The sequence below is a fragment of the Psammomys obesus genome, unplaced genomic scaffold (genome assembly GCF_907164565.1).
Source record: "Psammomys obesus unplaced genomic scaffold, mPsaObe1.curated_primary_1811, whole genome shotgun sequence".
Taxonomy (NCBI): domain Eukaryota; kingdom Metazoa; phylum Chordata; class Mammalia; order Rodentia; family Muridae; genus Psammomys; species Psammomys obesus.
In genome coordinates this window covers 35848459-35867738 of record NW_026596046.1, presented here as the reverse complement: position 1 = coordinate 35867738, position 19280 = coordinate 35848459, and the positions used below count along the sequence as shown (strand labels likewise).

The 19280-nt window shown below is 41.7% G+C and overlaps 1 protein-coding gene across 2 annotated transcripts in view; it reads right to left on the bottom strand.

The window, feature by feature from the left end:
• Fchsd2 (FCH and double SH3 domains 2) overlaps positions 1-19280 on the bottom strand; it is a 164668-nt gene that overhangs the window by 8506 nt on the left and 136882 nt on the right. For both annotated transcript variants that reach the window (XM_055623198.1, XM_055623199.1), the window contains 3 exons: positions 17362-17466; positions 15731-15892; positions 5424-5555 (listed from right to left, as the gene is read on the bottom strand). In XM_055623198.1, coding sequence (XP_055479173.1) covers positions 5424-5555; positions 15731-15892; positions 17362-17466 — 399 coding nt within the window. The remainder of the gene's footprint in view (positions 1-5423; positions 5556-15730; positions 15893-17361; positions 17467-19280) is intronic.

The following is a 19280-nucleotide window of genomic DNA, read 5'->3' as shown; positions in this document are numbered from 1 at the left end:
GCCAGCCTGGGCTACAAAGTGACATCCTGGTTCAAAGAAACAAAAAACCAAATACAACCAACCAAAAACACTAGTAAATACACTAGCAAAAGGCACCTTTGTAATGAAGTCATTTTCCTAAGTACACGCAAGACTTAGTGCCAGCACACCCAGACTCAAGTGTGTGTGAGGACAGGGCAGGAGGGGACACAACACCTTTACTGTCATTATTTTTAATCTTTTGGTGTTTTCTGAGATGGGGTTTCTCTGTGTGTTAACTTTCTAGGTTTCTAGCTTTGGCTATTGTGGAACTCACTTCTGTAGACAAGGGTGGCCTTGAGCTCACAGCTCCATCTGCCTCTGCCTCCTGAGTGCTAGGACTGAAGTTGTACACCACTACCAAGGGGCTCAGAGCACCTCTAAACATACTGTTGTCCTGTGACAATCCACGGAAGTCCAGCCTTGCAGCAGTACAAAAGAAGAAAACACTGGAGAATGTAAGATCTGCAGGAAGGAGGCTCTAGGGGCCTCTCAAAGCCTTGAGCCAGTAGACATTTTCCTCTTCTCCGAACACTGTTCTTCCTTGCCTCTGTTCTTCCCTTTGTTCTCTGTCTGCCAGCCCTCCTGTCTTTCTAACGAGTGGGTTAGATTGCTCTAAGTGTTAAGGCCAGGTTCAGTCTATCTCTATGAGGCAAATGACTGTAAGACGTCATTGAGGGTAGAGAGATGACTTAGCTGTTAGAGCACTGGCTGCTTTCGCAGAGAACCAGGGTTTAATTTCTAGCACTCACAGAGCAGCTCACAACTGTTTGTAACTCCAGTTCCAGGGAATCTGGCACCCTTTTCTGGCCTCTGCAGGCAGCAGGCTCAAATGTGGTCCATAGAAACACATGAGACAAAATATACATAAAAAATAAAACAAATGTCTTTGATCTTTAGGGTTCTTCCTACCCTAACTAGAATGTAAGGTCCATTAAAGGCAGAGGTTCTTGGTCAATGCCACATTTCTATATAGAAAAAACAAAAACAAAAAAACATTGCTGGTACATAGAGTTGTTCACATGTTAAATGAACGGGACATCTGATAATCTTTTCCTTATAGAATTCCTGAAGAGATTAGGAACACACAAACGGTTCTATTACTTTTGCTCTGTGGCACAGCCTGTATGTTTCCCCAGAACAGCCATCACAAGCCACTTGCTTGTCCCCTTTTACTTTTATGAGACTTCTGTATGTTTCAGACACTGACGTCCAGGCATGCCACTCCAGCCAGTTGTTCATCCCTGTGGGTTTCCTTTAGGATGACTTAAAGCAGGGCTATGCTTCTTTCTTCTCGCAGCCCAACAATAGACAGCAAGTACTTAATAAATAGCTACTAAGTTATTCAGTAAGTCAGAAATCCACTCCTACTTATATTTAAATTTTTGTATTTTGCTTTTCTGGTTTAAAAAAAGTCATGCTTATTCATTGTAAAAGGCTGAAGGAGGTGTACAGATTGTGGATATACATACAATTCTTCCTTTAAAAAAAAAAGATTTATTTATTATGTATACAATGTTCAGTCTGCAAGTACACCTGCAGGCCAGAAGAGGGCATCAGATCCCAGTAATGATGGTTGTGAGCCACCATGTGATTGCTGGAAATTGAACTCAGGACCCCTGGAAGAGCAGCCAGCGCTCTCACCCTGAGTGGTCTCTCTGGCCCCCGGTATTCTTCCATTGTATTTGACTTTGATAATAAGGTTTTGTTCTTCTTCTTCGAGTTAAGAGTCTCAGCTTGTAGATCATGCTGGCCTGGAACTCACAAAGACCTGCTTGCCTCTCTTTCCACAGGCTAGCATTAAAGGCATGACCCACACAGTTCTTTTAAAATAGTTTATGTGAGTTTTGTCTACATGTATGTCTGTGCATTTTTGGTAATCAGTTCTCTTTTTGTGCTTGATTCTAGGGATCAAGCACTGGCCCCAGGGTTGGAGATTTGAACTAAGAGTCTTGCATGTTAGTGAAGTTTTCTACTACTGAGCTAATTTACTTTTGATCTGGTTTACCAAGGACATAGTGAAATGACAGGACATAGCAGCAGAAGAGATAGAGAAGAATATGAAATGTCTGAAATCAGATGGGGACTTAGGATTCTCCATTTAAGTATCACAAATGTTACTTCTGGAACTCTCAAATAAATATAACAATATGAAGTAACACCAGGAAATACTTTGAGATTTATACTTCGGAAGACATTTTCAAGTATCTCAGAAGACGATTCCAAATTTTTGGAAGATTATTAAAACAAATTACATTACTTAAAGCCCTAACCCTTTTAGGAAACAAGAAGTATTACGTGTTTAAATTCAACAAATGGATGTCAAACTCAAAAAAGCCACACATTACTGGTATTAAGCAGCAGAAGTCAGCCGAGTCTCAGCACACGGCACGGAGGTGGACCATCAGTGTGCAACAGTGGAAATGCTCTCTATCCTCTCCCTGTCGCCTCTGGCATTGCCCTCTTCAGTGTCTAGTGCGGTGGGGGTCAGAGAAGAACTCGTTTGTTCACGCCTTCCTTGCACTCTTCATGTTCTCATCCTACAATCATTCCCTGTGCCCGGGCACTGTCAGGTGCTGAGCACACACAAAGCACACAAGGCTTCTGTGTTGTGGATCTTCAGTGAGGAGCCAGATAAAGGGAGGGGAAAATGGGCAAGATGCAGTTTAGCTGGTCACAAATGGCCGATTATGTGCTTTGTGATGTTCAACACATGCACTGGCGCTGTGAGGCTACAGTGTAAGTCAGGCATGTATTTGTAGCCCCACCATTCGGGAGACTGCGGCAGGACTTCACAAAGGTGTCAGAGGCTACAGGGCGAGACCCTATCTCAGAAAGGAGATTACAATGGAGGTGAAAATCTGTCACCTAATAATGCTGTAGCCATCATTTGTGTGTGTGTAGAATTTTTATTCACTTTACATCCTTGTAGCACTTCTCTTCCCTTCCCTTCCTGGTCTCCTCTGTATCATATCATAGTGTAACACACTCTATTCACATACTCGTGGCAGTGACTGTATGAACACTCCTGCTCTGCCAGTCATACAGAAGTATGGCACACAGTTATGCAAAGTAGACAGCACTTGACAATAGGGTATGGCAATGGCTTACAAATATACTGTTCTCTCTCTCTCTCTGTTTCTTCTTTTTTTAAAGACATGGTTTCTCTGTGCAGCCTTGGCTGTCATGGGCTTTGTAGCCCAGGCCGCCTCACACTCACAGAGACCCACTGCCTCCGCCTCCCTGGTGCTGGGGTCACAGGCGTCACCACACCTGGCTCTATGTCTGTGTTCACCTTTACTATTTGTTCATTTCTGACTCAGACTGGCCTGGAACCTCCTGTGTGGCCCCGGCTAGCTTTGACTTTCCTGTCTTCCTGATGCAAGCTCCTGAGTGCTGGGACTCTAGGCATGTGCTACTACATTCTGCTTAGTGATGTGCTCCTTAAAACAAATCACTTACCGCAGAGCTGGCCCCGGAGGTTCACATATACAATCCCAACACCTGGGAGGTAGAGGTAGTCGGGCTGGGAATTTAAGGTGGTCCCCCGCTACAAGTGAGCTCGAGGCCAGCTTGGGCTACGTAAGAATTCATTACCCAGCCGGGTGTGGTGGTTCATGCCTTTAATCCCAGCACCCGCAGAGGGAGAGTGAGGTGGATCTCCATGAGTTCGAGGCCAGCCTAGTCTACAAAGCGAGTGAACTTAGTCTACAAATTGAGTGTGAGTCCAAGATAGCCAAGGCTACACAGAGAAACCCTGTCTCGAGAAAAAAAAAAAAGGATTCCTGCCCCCACACAAAAATTTACTTTAAAGCAGAATGCTGGCTGACAGCAGCTCTGTATGTCTCAAGCTTACTCTACCTTTTGATTGCATCATTGTCACTTATGCTGGATTTAGTCTTTTTTAAAATTTATTTATTTTTATTAATTACATTTGATTCCCTTTGTATCCCAGCTGTAAGCCCTTCCCTCATTTCCTTCCATGCCCCTCCCCCAGGTCCACTGATAGGGGAAGTCTTCCTCTCTTTCCCTCTGACCTTAGCCTATCAGGTTTTATCAGGACTGGCTGCACTGTCTTCCTCAGTAGCCTGGTAAGGCTGCTCCCCCATTAGGGGGAGGTGATCAAAGAGCCAGCCACTGAGTTCATGTCAGAGACAGTTCCTGTTCCCATTACTAGGGCACCCACTTGGACCCTGAATTGCTACATCTGACAGGGGTTCTAGGTTATCTGCATGCATGGTCCTTGGTTGGATTATCTGTCTCAGAAAAGACCCCTAAGCCAGATTTTTTGGTTCTCCACAAGCTCCCCTTGTGGAGCTCCTGTCCCCTCCAGGTCTTTCTATCACTCCCTTCTTTCATAAGACTCCCTGCGCTCTGCCCAGATTTGGTCGTATTTGCTTTGTTCATCATGGCCTGATGAGCAACAGTAAAACATATAGAGCACACAACTCAGTGAGTAGTAGGCGCTAGTATCAGGCTATGGAAGCTCCCTCAGTGTCACGATGCTTACATGACACTGAATTCATTAACTGCTGCATTCTTCAGCATGTATTACCCACTGTTAAGCAATGCATGACTGTCACAATAAATGAAAGAGGGCAATGAGTCAGAGCAGGCTGTTAGGGATGATCTTAGGAGGTACTCTTTCCTTTCTTAAAGGAAATAAATAAAAAAATATTTATTTTATTTTAATTATGTGTGTGGGTATAAGTGTAGTTGCCCTTAGAGGCCAGAGGTCTAGAGTTGGACTTACAAGCCCTATGTGGATGCTGGGAACTGAACTATTGTCTTCTGTAAGAGGAAGAATAGCTTCCAGTAGCTGAGCCATGTCTCTTGCAAGGAGAGAGACAGGCAGCTGAGACTTGAGGAGATAAGAGCTCTAGGCGGAAGGGATGACCAGTACAAAGGTGTTCAGGAGGCAGGGTTAGAGGTTCCTGGAATTTGAACTGCAGCCACTGGCTACTGGACTGGACTGTTTTCTACAACCGCTCTACATGACATTTTTTTCTCTAGTCTTAATCTTGAGGGGTGTCCTAATGGAGGGTCTGTGCCAAGCTGGGTTATGAGCTCTAGCCACTGAGAATTTATCGGATGCCAGATACTATGCTCAGTGCTTTGCTGCTCTGCCATGGAGTGCTATATAGTCTTCACAGTGAATATGGTTCCTATGACACAGGAAAACAAAGAAACCCTAAAACAAACAAGAACTCTCAAAATGACCAAGTGTACAGTTGGATAGCTCCGAGTATCAGGGTAGAAAAGGCTGACGGTAGAGACTCCACGGTTCCCGCCGCTCTCAACAGACAGCGGCTCTAGGTTAGCCAGCACAGTGTAAGCAGACACGGTCTCATGAGTTTAGGGCTGCCACAGTTTACCAGCACCAACGTTTGGGGGAAGATACAAACCTTATAGGAATAAACAACTTTGCAGGTGAGTGGGTAATTTCTTAAGGTGCCAGAAGGGCTGGAGCTGCTGTCATCAAAAACATCCATGTTGTCTTCAAACTCTTCTTCTTCTCTTTCGGCATCTGCATTAAGCTAGGAAAGATTAGAAGCCATTGTCTATTTTGCTTATTTCATGAAAATGGTAGAAAACAGAAAAAAATGAAGTCTGACTGTTTTAAAATATTAATTTAGCCATTCAACCTCACATAGAAATGACTATCCTCAATTGCGTTTCACATATTATAAAAGGCCAGAGAAAGATGCTGGGTCAGGTGTAGCGTATACACCTTTAATCCCACATCCAGGAGGCAGAGGCAGGAAAATCTTTGTGAATTTGAGGCCAGCGTGGTCTACACAGTTTAAGTCCACTATGGGCTACACACATAGAGAAATTGTCTTTAAAAAAAAAAAACAGTAAAACATTAGGCTGGGAGGCTGGTAGGTAGTTCTATAAAAGTAATTGGCATGCAAACCTTGATGACCTGAGTTCCATCAGCAGATCCCATGGTGGAAGGAAAGAACCAACTCCCAAGGGTTGTTCTCTGACATGCACACCATGGTACATTTGTGTGCACAGAGAGATACACAGGTACATTTGCATGCAAACGCACATACACACACACACATGTATAAACAACAATAATAAAGCAAAACATTTCAGTGGTGCATACTTGTAATCCAAGCATTTGCGAAGAGGAGGCTAGAATTCAAGGCTGGCTTTAGCTAGGTGGTGGGTTCTGGGCTAAATGTGACCGGCACAAACAAATCCTTTCAAGTATACAAGTAGTAGTTTATCTGTATCCTTTCGCTTTTTGCTGTTAAATGCTGGCTAACAAAGGCCTCTCTCAGGGTACACTGGTGTACACTTGAAATCCCAGCACTCAGGGAGGCAGAGGATTACTGAGAGTTTGAGGTCATCTTGGTCTACAAAGCGAGTCCGGGAGAGCCAATGCTACACAGAGAAACCCTGTCTCAAGAAACCAGAAAACACAAGCAAAGAAGCAAACAAACAAATAAAACAAAACCACCACCACCTCCACCAACAAAAGACAAAGGCCTCTTAACATGCTAACGTGAGGGATCATCAAAGATTGCTACATGTTACTAACATGTAGCAACATGTTACCAACATGTACAGAAACAGTTCTGTAACTATGGGAAGTAGAAATGCAAGTGGACAAATTGTTTTTAGAAAATATACTGTCCAACACAGAGCTTGAACCATGATCAATAGCAGAAGTCAATACGATAAAGTGCTACGTTGCTGAAAGACATTACCAGTACATCACATCACAATGAAGGGGCTGGAGACGCAGCTCAGTTTTCAAGAGTAGTTGCATAGAATGCATTCAGACCTGGTTCCCCCTTCCACACCCCTAAAACCAGGTATGGTGATGGTGCATGCTTGCAATTTCGGCACCCAGGAGGCAGAAGCAAGTGTATCAGAAATTCAAGGTCATCTTTGGTCACATAGCAAGTCTGAAGCCAGCGTAAGCTCCAAGAGACCCTCTCTCAAAACAAACAAACAAACAACCCACTCACCCCCACAATGAAGCCAGGCATGATGGATCATGTCTGTAATATTAGCATTCAGGAAGCTGAGTCAGAATTGCTTTGAGGGTGATTCTAGCCTAGGCTACAGAGTGATACTTGGTAGCACATAGCTATAATCTCAGCACTTGGGAAGCACAGGCAGGAGGATTATCATTGGCTATATAGTGATTTCAGGCCAGTTTGGGCTACATGGATCCCTGTAACAGTCAGTCAGTCAGTCAGTCAGTCAGTCAGTCAGTCAGTCAGCCAGTCAATCAAACAAAACATAACCCATAAAGCAATAAAAACCAACTAAAACCCATCACAATGAGATACTACTACTCCACACTCATCAGGGTCTTTATCAGGAGAAAGAGCATGTGCTGCTGAGGGTGTAAATCTGGAACCCTGTTTACTGGAAGGACTGTCAATAGCGCAGCTGCTGTGGAAAACAAGATAGTATTTCCTTAATAAATGAAACACAGAAGTACATAAAATTTCCCCAGCTATCCACCTAAAAGTACTGAAAGCGTAGACTAGAACAGATGTTTGCAAACTAATGTTCACAAAGCAATATTCCAACAGCCAAAGTTCTGCGAGCAGAGGAATGGTTAAGTGAAAATACACAGATAATGGAATATTACTCAGTCTTAAAAAGGAAGGACCGCTGACTGACACAAGCTACTACATGGATGTATTTTGAAGACATTACGCTACATAAAGTAAGCCTCCACTTCTACGAAGTAGGAAGGGCAGTCAAAGTCACAGAGATAAAGTTGCATTTGTCGGGACTGAAGGTGGCTCAGGGGAGTTATTTTTACTAGATACAGAGTTTCACAGTTTTCATTTGGTTGTTTATTTGAGACAGAGTGTCACTGTGTATCTATCTCAGACTGCCTCAAATGAATGTATCTCCTCCGGCTGGTCTCAAATTGGAATTCTTTGCTTCGTCCTTTTGGGTACTCAGGTTACAGGTGTGGCCAGGTAGAGTTTTCTTTCTCTTTTCATTCATTTTTTCTTTTCTTTTTTTTTTTAAAAAAAGGATTTAAATTGTGTGTTTGTGTGTGTACAAGTATAAGCATGTGCACACATATTGGCTCAAGTACCAGACAGAGGCATCAGATGCCCTGAAGCTTGAGCTAGAGGTGGACACTAGCCACCTGTTGTGATGCTGGGAACTCCATCTTCTGCAAGAGCAGGACAAATATTCTTAACCACTGAGCCATCTGTCTAGCTCCTTAATCATACTTTATATATCCAGAAGAACTTTCTTTCACACTCTAGGGAAAGTTACAGACATTTTACTGTATTACACAAAATACTCATTTATAAAAATGGGGTGGAACAAGTTTCCAAAAATACATACGGAATGTTAACATGTGCTGTGCTTTGGTACTGGGAATCGGTCCAGGGCACCTTCTCTTGCCAGCATGGGCTGACATAAACATTCCTGTTGCCTTCTTTGTTTTTAGTTCATGTTTGATTCTCATGGAAAGGACGCTTTGCGTGGCTCTGGCAGCTTTCTATAGCATGGTATCTTAGACTAATCTCTTCCTTTTCCCTCTTCATTGTTCTCATGTTTTCTTGAGCCAGCGTTTCTAAAACCCCACTTTTCCTCACTCTTATCTTAAGGACTGCACTCTCAACCCTTCTTTTTCCTCAATCAAAACAATTCTCCTCGGCTATATATATATCCTTCTTCATTAAATGTTGTAGACAACTACTTTTTCTCAGGGCTATCATGAGGATTAAAGGAGGCAATGCTTTTTAAACCCCTAACAGTCACTTGGCAAATGGGAGGTACCTAGTACGTCATTACCTTTTGATGGTTTTATGAGACACAGGGATTCAGATGAAGATTTTGCTGACTCCCAAAACCGAGGAGAGCAGCTACGTGCAGAAAATTGAGTAGCAGAACCTCTGAACTCTTACCTGGACAGAGAAGTAACTACAGAGCAGGGGAGCTTACTCCAAACATTTCCTGAATAGATAATATATAAACTTCGGTTTCGAAGCAGGGTAGACTACTGGACCAGATTTGAATTTCATGTCAGAAACAGTTTAAAAAGTTGTGGTCATGAGCCTGTAAGATGGCTTGGTAGGTAAAGGTGCTTGCCACCAGGACTGATAAACTCAGCTCAATGCCTGGGGCCCTCACGGTAGAAGGAGTGAACTGGGGACTCCTGGGAGTTGTCATTTGACCCCTATTTGGTTGATACAGCATGCCCCAGCCCGATAAATAACTGTAAGAACATAAAAATTATGGTAAAAATACATGAAAGTTTTCAAGACACAGGCCACCAAGCAATGAAGGACAGTGGTGTCTGGGGAATAGAAACAATTTGCTCAACTTACTGTCAGACAAGTTTCCCGGCTGAGGACAGTGTGGCCACCCTCTGACCTGAGTGGAACAGGGAGTCCATGAAGGTGGCTAGAGTTCAGACGGCAGTGACAAGGAGAGCAGAAAGAGGCCCTGGGAAATTTTCAGAGGCTTCAAGTCTTCAGCTGAGTAGTGCTTAGGAATAAAGTAGCTGAAGCTAGAAATAGAACCACCTAGAAGGGCCAGAGAAAATTATCTCTACAGCTCACACAGGTTTGGGAAATGACTGGCTTTCCCTAAGGCACAGAGTATGGAAGACACAGGCAATGCCATCAACTAACTAGCTACAACTGCGTTAGCAGAACACCGCAGTCAACAGCAGCAGAACTCACAGTTTTATATGTTACATACTGGGTCACGAAAGAAGTCTCAGTAAACTTTAAAGGACTGAAGTAAGTTACTGATCAACAGTGTAATTAAACTAGAAATCTAAAGTAGAAATATATCTGAAAAGACTCCTAAAAATTTGGAAACTCAACATCCTTGTAACTAAGTCACCACTCAATGAAGACACTGAAAAGCCAGTTACAAAGTATCTTGGACTGAATAACACATTAGTAGAACATGCAAAGAACCTAAAGGAATATGTAGCAGGAATGTTTTTACCAAATGCCTTCACAAGAAAGGAGGAAAATGTCTAAAATCAACATCCCAGGCTTCTACCTGAAAACAACCATGAAGAGCAAATTAAACAGAAGAAAGGAAATAATTAAAATATAAGCAGAAATTAATAAAACAGGAAACAATATGAAAAAAATTCAATGAAAACAAAAGTTTGTTCATTGTGGAGAGCCATCTATTTGATGACCTTCCACTAGAACAGAATGATCAGGAAAAAAGAGGAGACCAAACCACCCAGGAATAAGAGCGCTGACTGACATCCCTACAGACGCTCCAGATACTCAAAGAATAAGCAAGACTAGCATAAACAACTTCACGCCTGTAACTCTGGAAGTCTGGATAGAACAGACAAAATTTTTACAACCACAACACAAAAACCCCAAACCAAATTAATCAAAATCTTTCAACAGTCTTGGGCTGGGCACAGGGGGAGAGTATCTGCAAAACAGGGGCAGAGGAAGGAAGGACATTCAAGGTCAGCCTGGCTTACAGAGTGAGTTCTACAACAGTTAGGGCTATAAATGGAGATTCTGTCTCAGAAACTCAGCCTTTCCCCAGCACTTTTTAAAATTTTAATTTGGAGACAGGGTTTCAATAAGTTGCCCAAGTTGGTCTTGAGCTCACTCACTAGCCGAGATCTTGAAATTGAGTTCTTCTGATTCAGCCCTGCAAGCAGCTGAATTACAGACCTGTGTTACCAGGATTAGTGTCTTAAAACATTAGCTATATACTCTATACTCACTATATAGCCTAGTCAAAAGCACATGTAAGTAGTATTTAACCTACCCAAATTCAAGACTTACAAAATTACAGTAATAGTCCAGAACAAAGGTCCATCACTGGGTAGAAGAACAGCAAACATTTACAATATTGCTCAACAATGAAAATAACCAGAACTGTCAACATACAGTAACAGCATGTGTGATCCTCAAAATCATCACATTGAGTTTTTTTTAATAGTTTTTTTTATTTATTTTTAGTTCATTGGTGCTTTGCCTGCATATATGTCTGTATGAGGGTGTCAGAGCCCCTGAAACCAGAGTTGCACGCAGATGTCAGCCACCATGTGGGTGCTAGGAATTGAACCTGGATCCTCTGGAAGAGCAGCCAGTACTCTTAACCGGTAAGCCATCCCTCCAACCCCTCTCATTGAGTTTTTAAAGTTCTACACAAAAGAGTAGATATGATTCTCTTTATCTAAGTTCCAGAAAATTCACACTAACCTAAAGTGTCAGAAAGTAAATCAGTGGTTATCCAAGGAACAGAAAATGAACGTGATTATAAGAGAGAATGAGGAAAGTTTGAGAGAGTAATCAGTATGTTTGTTATTGTAATGCAATGCTTTCACTGGTGTATACATATGTCAAAACATATTAGAACGTGTACATTAAACATGTATGGTTGAATGTATGTTTTCAACTTTCAATAAAGCTGCTGAAATATCAATAAAGCTTGGGAATCTAAATGTCAACTGGTCACATGGTACATAAAGATTTAACACAACCACTAATGGCACTAGAAATAAAACCTCTAGTGACTGTTGAAAAAACTATGCAGTAGTTAAAATGACAAAGATCAGAAGAACACAGAGCAAGTCCACAGAGTACGGACATGTGGTCTGAGGGCTGCAGAGGCAGGCACCTCTGTGACACCTCAAGTGTCATCTCTTCTCATTCACAAGCTGTAAGGAGATAACAGAAAACCATTATGGTTTTTTTTCATTATTGTTTTGTTTGTTTTTCGAGACAGGGTTTCTCTGTGTAGCCTTGGCTATCCTGGACTCACTTTGTAGACCAGGCTGGCCTAGAACTCACAGAGATCCACTTGCCTCTGCCTCCCAGAGTACTGGATTACAGACATGTGCCACTGTGCCTGCCTATAATCTATTACATTTTTACAAATGTGAATTAGTAATTTCCTAAAAGCTTCCATTACACACAGAATAAAGTTGATAACAATTACATATTATTCTATTACTTAAAGAAAATATTACTAGAATTTTTTTGTTTATTTATTTTGTTTTAGCTGCCCGGCCAGCCTCAAGCCCCTCCTTTTCCCTTAGCTGAGGTTGTGTGCCACCATATCTTGCTCGTTGTCTTTTTGTGGGATATTCTAGTGATTTTAGATGCATACACACACTTTACTTAACCACACATTTCTGTAATGAGATCTGAGAAATGTGCACTGTATTCACTTTCCCTTTTATTTTTTCAAGACTATGTAATAACAAGCATTAGCGGTATTTCTCCCAGGGTTGGGAAAAATAGAGTAGACACATCACCACTAGTCACTAGTATTATTTAGAAAGACTTACTGTTATTATTTTAATTGTGTGTGTGTGGGAGGTATACATACATGAATGCAAATGCCCAGAGGTCAAAGGTGTCAGATTCCGCTGGAGCGAGGGTTGCAGGCTGTTGTAAATCTCCTGATGGGGTGCTGAGAACTGAGGTTCTAAGAAGAGTAAGCTCTTAACTCCTGGGTCATCTCCCCAGCTCCCTACTATAGTGATTCTGTGGCAAAATAGAACTCTTGGGTTTCAGTCCTCTGATCTATTATGATCATGGATCCTTTGACCAATGCTCATCACCCTTGTCTCCTAACCATCCCAGCCTCAGGGGAACGCTACTTAACTTTCTACTTCTATGTGTGTGCACACACATGTAGTGGTCAACCTGAGGTCATCAAGCTTGGTGGCAGGCACTTTCCTCTGCAAATTTGCCTGTTATTGGGATTAATAGTGTACTATGACTATGCTGAAGTCAAAGAATAATAATATTATGGCTGGTTGTACTTCTTTAAGTGGTGAGAAATTTAAGTCCCACCCTCTTTTTGGTCTTGGCAATTGTCAAGGGAGACAAGATCTCTCCATGTGTAGATATTAACTTAGACACAGTCAGCACCTAGCAAAGAAGAGTTCACCGAGGGCCTGCTTGCTTAATATGGTAAACTAACCTGAGTTTACTAGAATCTGAAATGCTGACTTCAACACAAGTGTGGGATTTTAGAGCATGGGACTTAGTTCAATGAAAAAGACTGCTGCCCATTTGAAAGTACTATAAATATGAGAGCAACTGAAGTTTTTTTACTTTGCAAGTATATTCTTTTAGCAGTTTCTATTTGTTTCACTATAGAAATCCATTCTTTTAATTGGGATTAGCTCGAGCACCTACAAACAGGTTTTGTAATTCAAAAACAAATTCCATGAGACTGTAAGGACTGTCAGGACTATCAGGCAGACTGAGCAGTAAAGGTTAAGCACATTCGTCTCCATGCCTTTCAACCACATTATTCAGCAAAGTCTCCAAGATGACTGGATCAGGACTGATTTCTATGCAATTCTGAAAATGTCAGCTCCCTAGGGAGGCTGCACAACAAAGCACACTGTCAGACTGCCTTAGCGCAACTGTGAGGGAAGTGGCTGAAACAGGAAGCCATGCAGATAGTGTCAGTTATACTCAAATAAAAAAGAGAGAGAGAGAGAGAGAGAGGAAAAAGAATAAAAATAAACCCAATCTCAAACAAGGAACAACAGATTCTGTTTGATCCCATTCTTGGAATCTGTATTGCAGAAAACAGCCCTAAAATTAAAAAAAAGAAATTCAGTTGTTTCTCAGTATCCAAGGAAGACTGACTCCAGGATCCCTTGTGGATACCAGAGTCCATGGATGCTCAGGCCCCTTACATACAATGGTACAGTATTTAAATACAACTTATGCATACCTAACAAACTGTACATGCTACAGAAATTGCTGTGTTGTATACATGTATAAGCGGAAAGTCTCTATTTTCAGTATAGATGCAACTTAAAAAAAAAAAAAAAAACAACACTTTTAGATTTGTGGCTGGTTGAATCCATATGAAAGCCAGGAATATGAATGACCAATACATATATGCAAACGTTACATAAGATGACTATAGAGACTCTAAGAGGAAGACTACGGAGATCATCTAGTGCCAAGGAACATTAGACTGAAAAATTATGCTAATTAGGGTCTGAGTTTAAGTGAGAGAAGACAGGAAAGTGAGAGGAGGGAGGGAGAGGGATTTAGTGGCTCATGGGGTCCCTGGCAGTAATGCACTTTCAGGTATGCATGTAGACTCCAGTTACCCAACAACTAAGTATCTCTCTGCCCCCTTATTCTCCCTCTCTCAAACTGGATGGCCTCTAACCCTATCTAGGCCTGCCTTTAACCTAGGGTCTCCTGAATCTGCCACTGAGTGCTGGGGTAAAAGCGTGAACCACCATGTCCCGCAACCCTTCTATTCAGATGTGTCACCACATTCTGGGGTTCTCTTCACTCCTCCCTCCTGTGTTCTATATGACATCAGGAGACACGAGGAAAAGTGATCATGTAAGTATGGTTCTCTAAGAAAAACAGCCTATGTAGTTTAATAACATTTACCTTCCATGAGACACTCTTTAGCTATATTGTTAATGTCTATTATAGTCATCATGTTCCCCAGATGACCAATGCTTTTGTTGGCATCTGAAAGATGGAATGAAATGGAAGAAAATATTTGGTTCCCAGAATGTGTATTTCAGCTTCATGTTCCTCAGCCAGCTCTCTGTCAGTTTAAAGGGATACAAAATTCTCTGAATTATTTCAATGTTACTTAATAAAAAGGTTAAATAAATACTGGGGCCTCATTAAGCTATTTTGTTACTAAAAGGTTTCCTTCAGTAACATGACTGAATACAACCTCCAAGCTGAGAAAGGGAATGCACAGGCTCTGTAAGACTGGCTAGGGGCAGGAAAGGTGGGGTAAGATTACAAAGTGCTGCTCCCCAGAGGCTGACACTTCCCAATGAGCTGATGTCCACAAGTCCCTATGTACATGGCACTTACCTTCTGAGTATAGCTTCTATTTAGCTCTTATTAAAGTCCATCAGGGGCTCCTTCAGACAACATTTCTCTATGGTGAACTCTTCTGGAGTTACAGGAGATCTTAAGAGTTAGTTAACCTGTTTTCTCCCTCCTCCAATGTCCATCCTTTTTTGCCTTTCTGAATGGGGATTGAGCATCTTAGCCAAAGTCATCCTTCCTGATTAGCTTCCTTAGTTGTACAGATTTTAGTATGTTTATCCTATGTTATATGTCTAATATCCACTTCTATATATACCCTGTATATACCCTGGGTATCTTTCTGCTTCTGGGATACCTCACTCAGAATGATTTTTTCCAGTTCCCACTGTTTACCTGCAAATTTCATGATTTCCTTGTTTTTTATCGCTGAGTAATATTCCATTGTGTAGATGTACCACAATTTTTGTATCCATTCCTCAACTGAGGGGCATCTGGGCTAACAGGACAGGAGCCTACCACAGAGGGCCTCTGAAAGGCTCTACCCTGCAGGGTATTGAGGCAGATGTTGAGACTCATAGCCAAACTTTGGGCAGAGTGTAGGGAATCTTATGAAAGAAGGGGGAGATAAGACCTGGAGAGGACAGGAGCTCCACAAGGACAGCAACAGATCCAAAAAGTTTGGGCACAGGGGTCTTTTCTGAAACTGATACTCCAGCCAAGGACCACTCATGGAGATGGCCTGAAACCCCTACACAGAGGTAGCCCATGGCAGTTCAGTGTCCAAGTGGGTTCCATGTTTACATGAAGTGACTGACGGAAGAAAATATCCTCCCACTATTTTTATTTAGATTTTTACCAAGGTTGGCCACAGAGCAAACAACAGTGGCGGTCAGCCAGCCCATGAAACCCAAGAAAAGAAGCTGTACCGTGTGTAGCGTGCCGTTGCTGGTCACTGCCGGCGGGCAGGTCCACCGTTCATTTTCCAGCTCCTCCATCACTTGGTTCATGGCACTCTTTAGCCATGTGTCTACAGAAACTCCGATCTGCTTTAGCAGGTCCAGCCGGGCCTCGGCTTTCAATTTGATTATCTAAGAAAACAGCAAAACAAATGAAGTTAGAAATCAAAGCAACTTTTCTCACACTGATGAAATTATTTCCAACTTATTAACAATCTTAATATTTATCAGCAATTGTTAGGTATTAATTTTTCATCTACAGAAAAGAGAAATGAACACAAAATAGAGCAAATGGCATACTTGTATCTTACTGATTGCTTTAGGGGTTGCTGGGGACTGAGCGCAGGTCCTTGCACATGAGAAGCATGAGCTCCCCTACTCAGCCACACCTGCTGTGTGCACCTCGTATTCCAACAAGAATTAATCAACCACTACAGAATCCTTAGTCTCTGTATTTACATCTTCAATTTCTTCTCACCGAAAAAGTTTCTTTCATCTATTCCAGAGTACCACATGACTTTTATTCAACTTAGCAATAAAACCAGAATGGAACCATTAAGACTGTTAATAAGTTCCACCTCTGCCCTGACAGCCCTCCTTCCTCTGGTTCTGTGGCCCATTCCTGGACAACTGTACTTTACAGTGTTTCATAGCCTTGGCTTTATGTCTTCCTAACAAGAACACATGGCTTTGTTTGTTTTTTGAGTCTTTCTCCATTAGTCTTCAATGTGTGTGTGCAAGGTCCTCAGTGAATTGGCTCCAACCACAATTAGTTTGTCTCCTTTCCATAACCAAATTTTCTTACTGATATTTTGACACTATCATATCCAACTGCTAAGGCCCTACGTAAACTATCACTTCATTGCTTCTCATTTCAGCTTTCCTCTTGTAGGGGAGGGAGTATTCATCATGGGTATCTTTTTTTGTGAGAGAGGTTTCACAACTGTACAACCCTAAAAAAAGTCCTACAACTCCAAAAAAAATATTAAAATCCACAATTACATTGTTTTTTGTTCCCTTTCTTCTTAGCTAAGTCTTTGCTCATTCCCCTAGATCCGGGGTACCTTCCCGTATAAAGATATTCTTAGCATCTGAACACACAGTTTGTTTTTTTTGGTTTTTTTTTTACCATTTTTTTTTCTCCCATTAATTTGATTGACTTATTTAACACTCTGTGAAAACTTTAAAATTAACCCCTGCATTGTGACATTCCTTTTGCTATTAAATGTTTCATAACTATAGCTCTTCACAGTAAGTTCAGACTTTCTGTTGTGGGTGCTACAGGTACACACAAATATTACTGTGGACACAAAGAGGGTTCATTGTCTCCAACTTTGTACCTGTGTAGAAACTCAATTTCTTTCTTTCTTTTTGACAGGGTTTCTCTGTGTAGCCTTGACTGACCTGGACTCACTTAGTAGACCAGGCTGGCCTTGGACTCAAAGATCTGCCTGCCTCTGCCTCCCCGATTGCTGGGGTTAAAGAAGTACAACACTGTGCCCGGCCTGAAGACTCAAAAGTCAAAGGTCCATGTCACAACTGTGACATTGTGCCTGGAACTGAGTGACACACAACAACTGGCAGCTGTCCTATTGTCTTACCTCTGCTTTACGGATATTTTCTCTAGCTTCATCTATTTTCTGTTCCAGCTCTGCTCGGCTTTGTTCTGATAAAGCAACTCCATGACATTCTAGGTCATTTAGAACCTGTCAAAGAAAATAAAGATGACTTTTTGTTCTCATGCTCTTGAGTATTTATGTAATTCCAAAGGGTTCAGTGGCTAAAGCCATGACTCATTTTAAACTTTTTATTTAATTAAGTTTTAAAAATCGAAAGACGCAAAATAGGAAGAGCCCTTGTCAACTTCCCCTGCTGCTAAAACCTTATAAAACCATGCAGTAAAAGTCCTTTGGCCCCCAAGATGCATTTCAAGATCTCCAGTAGACGCCGCGAACCACAGCAGTGTGGAACCTTGGATTTACTATGGTTTACTGCAGTACTGCACATAACACCAGAGTTGACCTGCCTTTCCATGGTTCATAAGCTGGCGCCTCCCTGGTACTGGCGATGCACGGCAAGGCCACAATTAAGTGGAATCTGATGCTATTTGAACACCAGCACTGTGATACTACAACAGCTCATCTGATAAGAGTTGGCTACGAAATAACTCACAGGTGAGGTGAGTGGGCAGCTGGATATGCTGATAAAGCAGTCTGCAGCCCAGCGTGGAACAGAGTGGGACTTCTATTATGCTACGGAAGGGTGGGCATTTCAACACTCATTGCTGGCTTATTCATTTTCCATTTAGTATTTCCAGTATTAGACAACTGGAGCCATGATGAAGCGTAAAAGTAAACAGGGGCCTCTGCTGTAATAGGGCATAAAGCCAACTGAAAGATACAATCTATACTTTACTTTCATTGCATAATTGTGACATGTCTAGCTTTTTTTTTTTTAAATTTATGTGTGTGGAGTTTGTGCTTTGTTGTTGTTGGTTTTGTTTTTTTTTTTTCTTTGTAAATGGTCAGCAGGTGTCTGGCCTTGAATTCTGATCTTCCAGCTTCTAGCTCTCTAGTTCTAGAATTATAGATCTGTACCACCACGCCTGCCTTATTAAGGAGTATTTCTGTAAAACAATTCTTGCAAAGTAATGAAAGTCCTCACTGCTGCACAGTGTACAACGAATCCACCACATATTCTTTATACCAAGATACTACGACCCCATCAACTTGTATTTTTCCAAGTCAGATTTATAAAAAATCTTGTCTTGGAGAGGGAAAAAAGTGATAGAGCCTTTCCTTACTATTTCTACCAAACCCTGTCGTGTTTGCAGAGACCGCCCTCGTTCTTCTTCGCGCACACACTCAAGTTTGGCAGCACAACACTCTGCACTGAGAGTACCGCTGCTGGGCCGTCCAACTTCTCAACCCTGCAAACAGCACCACACGAAGAGCCCGTGCAGTGACTCTTGGAACACACACGTTTTTTGAGATGAAAACATAAAGTGAAACATGTCCATGTTGTTTCTTTGTTCACTATTTTGCACTGCTGGTGACGAAGGTGGTGTTGTATTACCGTGTACTTCTTTACTTTAATACTAGTAGGCACTGTCAAATTATATATACTCTATTTAAATACAGATCTTATGTTTTAATTCTATTAATGTTAACACGATATATATTAACAATATACTTAGCTCTATTAATAATAATTCTATAATACAATATTAATAGACATACCCAAAAGGTTGTACTGTACCTGCCTTTCCTTATATCCTGACCACAGGCCACTGTGGTCAAACTGTAACTTATGCTAACACAGAATTTTGAAAACTTGATTTCATTTTTATGATTTTACAGAAAGCACAGTTTCATTTGTTGCTGTCTACCTGTATTTCTGTTTGACTGCAGATGTATGTGTGTGTAAGCACGAGCACATTTGACTGCAGATGTATGCGTGTGTAAGCATGCACGAGCACATTTGACTGCAGATGTATGTGTGTAAGCATGCACGAGCACAT